The sequence below is a fragment of the Penaeus monodon genome, unplaced genomic scaffold (assembly GCF_015228065.2).
Source record: "Penaeus monodon isolate SGIC_2016 unplaced genomic scaffold, NSTDA_Pmon_1 PmonScaffold_23080, whole genome shotgun sequence".
In the NCBI taxonomy this organism is placed as follows: domain Eukaryota; kingdom Metazoa; phylum Arthropoda; class Malacostraca; order Decapoda; family Penaeidae; genus Penaeus; species Penaeus monodon.
Window position 1 is genome coordinate 1 of NW_023653122.1, and position 5,028 is coordinate 5,028.

At 34.4% G+C, this 5,028-nt stretch overlaps 1 protein-coding gene across 1 annotated transcript; it reads left to right on the forward strand.

Annotated features, from left to right (window-relative positions):
• The first annotated feature begins 1,014 nt into the window (after window positions 1-1,014).
• Window positions 1,015-3,235, forward strand: LOC119570202. Its single transcript, XM_037918041.1, has 4 exons — window positions 1,015-1,144; window positions 1,619-1,750; window positions 2,499-2,649; window positions 2,927-3,235. Exons 1-4 carry the CDS (start codon window positions 1,135-1,137, stop codon window positions 2,961-2,963), a joined length of 330 nt encoding a protein of 109 aa, XP_037773969.1. The 5' UTR covers window positions 1,015-1,134; the 3' UTR covers window positions 2,964-3,235.
• Window positions 3,236-5,028: the final 1,793 nt, after the last annotated feature.

The following is a 5,028-nucleotide window of genomic DNA, read 5'->3' on the forward strand; positions in this document are numbered from 1 at the left end:
GACTAAGAAACGTGAAACATGGTCTTTGAATCAGAACGCAGTGAAACCATGCCTTTTGGTCCTAGAAACTGAAATATTCCTAGAGACCTTAGAACGTAGTGAAACCATGGTCTTAGAAAGCAGGGGACATAGGGAAACCGAGGTTTAAAGACAAGGAACGTGAGACCCGAGGAACGCCCTATGCCATACGTCAAGAATCTAAAAAGTGGCAAGGCTTTACATGACTGCCCCCTACCATTGCCAACTATAGTGTTATGCCTAGAGCTCAATAGACACTAACGGCAATGCATGTATAAAATTGCAAAAGGACTGTAGAAGAATAACTGTTTATGCATGGTGTCATGACTCAAGACTTATCAGTGTATCCCGAGACACTGCTGAACACTTCCAGCTTTAGTTAGAGTATAGTTACACTTCCCTTGCATCTAAGTAGGCTCCAGATTTTTTGTTTGTTTGTGGTGTTATAGCAGTGTAAAAGCTGTTGAAGAAAATTCTAAGACAGTTGTACTCCATAGATAGTTTTGGGCAAATAACTCTCAAAGTATGGTTCCACTTAACCCGCTGCAGAGAATGAATATGTGTATGCAATAATATATGTAATATATATATATATATATATATATATATATATATATATATATATATATATATATATTTTTTTTTTTTTTTTTTTTTTTTTTTTTTTTTTTTTTTTTTTTTTTTTTTTTACCATATTTTCTGTATTGTAGAAGGATATTTTCCAGATCTAGCGACATCATATCATCTATATCATCTATGATTATTAGTGTTGAGGCTGGATGTGAGCTTAGACACACACACACGCGCGCGCGCGCACACACACACACACACACACACACACACACACACACACACACACACACACACACACACACACACACACACACACACACACACACACACACACACACACACACACACACACACACAGAGTCACTCACTCTCTCTCTTTCTTTCTCTTTCTCATACATGCATTTAGCCTCGACTTGTGTGTGTCTTAAGCGTATATATTAACTTATATGACATAGACCTGTTTAAAAAGGACAATATCTTTCACGTGCAGGAAAGACTGTCTTCACTATTGCCCGAGAAAGGGGAGACAAGAAAATAAAGTCAATGATTGAAGGTAAGTGCCCTAGGCCATCTATTTGTCATCTACCACATGTATATTCATATGTGATCGGACATATCTACAGAACGATCGATATCATAAGGGTGTGTAACTGGAATGAATCAGTCATAACATACAGATAGATCACACATACTTAGATCATATTGTCTTGAACTTTCATTAGAAGAAAGAATATATATATATATATATATATATATATATATATATATATATATATATATATATATATATATATGTAGGTGATGTGGGGGAAGAACAGCCACAATAAGAAATGAAACCATATCGTAGCGTTTCGAACTCTCCAGACGAATAATTAACCGAAATTTCGGTTAATTATTCGTCTGAAAAGGAACTCGTGAAGAGTCAAGAAAAGTTATGATGTTGTTTCATTTCTTTTGTGGTTGTTTTCCTTTTCATCTCTGTGTACACGTTACAGTGTTTGTGTTAATGTTCATATGTATATTTCAGCCCATGCGTCCACGACCTGCAACACCAATGGACTGGCTTATATCCTTGGGAGTATAAAGTACGACAGCTGCCGCCAACAACAATGCTGTCACGGCAACTGGAGGAACACTGGCTTAGCCTCGGCCTCCTGCGGTTAGTTTCCTCTTGACATATTTGGGACTTTCTCTTTGTCTTTGGGTAACTCGAGAAGAGAGTATAAACGTGATTGGATAATTAAAAAAAAAACAATGAAAAAGGTTTATTTATCTCTCTATATTATGAACATTGTGTCGCTTCAATAGGTTGAATAACACTTATTCTAAATAACGAGACTGGCGTATCTCGCCTTGTATCTCATTATTCTCAGAATAATGTAGTTCACGGGTAATCTATTTTGTATATTTATAATTCTGGATAATCAGTTTATGAACATTTAATAAATAGCTGGGTGTTGTGGCGTATCTCGTCTCCGTCCATCTCTCAGGTGAATATCGACTTTTGCTTTGCCTTGGAGATGCTCCAGGAAGGGAATTCTTCAGAGTAGTTTCAAAATAGTGGGAGAAAATGTCCCATTAAAAATATATACACTTGCAGGTCCGTGGAAATATTCGTAGGAAAGTTAAAGAAAAAGGAAAATAATTTCTTAACGACCATTCCGCATTCGGAAAATGGGCACTCGCTAGTCTTATGTAAATATGTTTAGTGTAGTTGTTTTCTTTTTGAAAGGAAAAAAAATGCCAAACCGGTGATAATAACAGAAATAAATAAAATGATAATGATAGAAATAACAGTAATAATGATAACAATGATAATGATAAAGGTACGTCACCTACTACTACAACTAATGATAATAATGATAATGATAAAATACCAAGACCATGCTACATTTTCTCATCACCAGGTACTCACTGCAACACACCAGGTACTCGCTTAGGCACCTGCGTGTTGGTGAACGAGTGCGTGAGGCTGGAACAGGTGTTTCGCGTGACTAATGCCGCTGGGGATGTGACCCGGATCACCAAGTTCCTCGTCGACCATCGGTGTGATACCAGGTGACTGTAGAGATACGCTATATACCGTTTCTTTGGATCTCTGCCTGTCTGTCTGTGTCATTCTCTCTCTGTCTCTCTCTCTCTTTCTCTCTCTCTCTCTCTCTCTCTCTCTCTCTCTCTCTCTCTCTCTCTCTCTCTCACTCTCAGTGTTATACCAAATCCTTGTGAATGAATATTAACAATGATTTCTGTGATCCCCCCTCTCATTATATTTACACTTCTACAATCTGGTTATTGTGTTGCTAATTTGCAATATATTTTCCTTTTAATTTTACAGGGAGGGCAATATTTACGTCTGTTGCCCAAAAGCATAATCCGGAAATGCATTACTGAAGTTGCATCCTCGCCAGTGTTGCGAAAGGCTGGAGATATCGGTGGTAATGCTGCCTCTCCTCTTCAGACGAATTCGTAAAATTTCAGGTCAAACCGAATGTGTGTAAGTCACTGAAGTGGCTGAACTGTGTGCGTGGGGAGGGGGGAGGGGGTTTTTATGTGTGTGTACTGTGTGTATTGTGTGAGTATTGTGTGTATTTTGTGTGTGTGTTTTCCTGTGTATGTTTGTTTGTGCTTGTGTGTGTGTGTGTGGTCATATGTGTGTGTGTATTTGTTCCTGTGTATGTTTGTTTGTGCTCGGATGTGTATGTTTAATGTGCCTATGTTTGTTTGTTCGCGTCTGTATATAGGACCCCGAAAGATGGACCCAGCAAGAGTATGGTTGGTGGCGAGCTTAAGGTATAAAGTAGACAACCAAGTTGTCTTGACTCCTTTATTGAAGAGTGATAATGGAGTGTTGCGCCTTGGCTCGCCGCAGGGAATCTGCCTATCATCTCCTACAGTGGTCTAAAGACGGGTATAAATCACGCATTTAGCATATGGCAGTCGGTGGCGAAGAAAGGTAGTGTTACAGCACAAAGCTCTTGCGGAAGGGGATAGACAACACAACATCGGAATGTCTATTGGGACAAGAAGAGACGAATAAACAGGTATGAGTGTGTGTGGGAATATATGCATGTGACATTATATAAGATTATATGTAGGATCCCAAGATAGGTAAATATAACAATAGGTAAATGGAATAACATTAGCACAAATATTTCAGGAACATATATATATAAAGCTGGGTTACAGTGTATGTGTGTGCAGAATCAGGTAAAACCCATCAGCGAGTTACTATACCTTCCTATTAACCTATGTTAATTAAATGTTAGAGAAATATCATAAGAAAGCAGTATCCCCTTTAAAATTTAGTTTTTTTTTTAATACAAAGACTCGGGTTTTCTTTTCTCTGAATAATGTAGTTCACGGGTAATCTATTTTATATATTTATAATTTTGGATAATCAATTTATGAACATTTAATAAATAGCTGGGTGTTGAAGTTGGAATTATAAATATCCTTTTCATTAGGTACTTCATTGACAGCAGTAAAGATAACAAATTGATAATGATTGAAACAATAACATAAAAAAATCATTTAATAGCAAAATAATTTATAATGCATTTATAAATTACTTATTTCATTAGTAAACATCACTTATCATTTTTTTTTAAGTACCTATGATGGATCACTTACGTATTTCTTTCCTTTTCATGCCGCTTGATTTTTCTTTTTCTTTTGTATATATAAATATCTTTCATCATTGTATTGCATTGATGCGTGTATATTTACATATATATTTTTACTGAAAGTTTTAAAAACTCAAGGATTGTAAATTGTGAGTAAATTGTAAATTGTAACATTTCCATTTCAAGCATGGAGGTATAACAAATGAAAAAAAGATAAATCTTAAAGATACAGTAAAAAAAAAAAAAAAAAAAAAAAAAAAAAAAAAAAAAAAAAAAAAAAAAAAAAAATATATATATATATATATATATATAATATATTATATATATATAATATATATATATATATATTTCCTGACATTTACCGAATAACTTAAGTGCAACTTGCCTTTACTTTATATTTACAAAACAAATGCCTTTACATGAAAAAAATTTACAAATAAAGACTTTTATTTTAAGGCACAAAGGCAAAACAGACAAAAACATAAAACCGTAAAGACTACAGAAAAAAAAAGAAAAAAGAAAAAAAAAAAGAAAAAAAAAGAAAGAAAAAAAAAAAAAAAAAAAAAAAAAAAAAAAAAAAAAATATATATATTATATATATATATATATATATATATATATATTAAACTTTTGGGAAAACTCTAATATTAGAAGAAACATTCACTTATAACTATAAAACATAAATGTTACTTGGCTTTACTGAGGTTTACAGAACAATGACTAAAAACTAGATGCAACTTGCTTGTATTAAATTGCTACGCCCGTGACTTTCTTGAAAAGGCATGTGATTAATGAGGCTGGCAAACTGACGCGT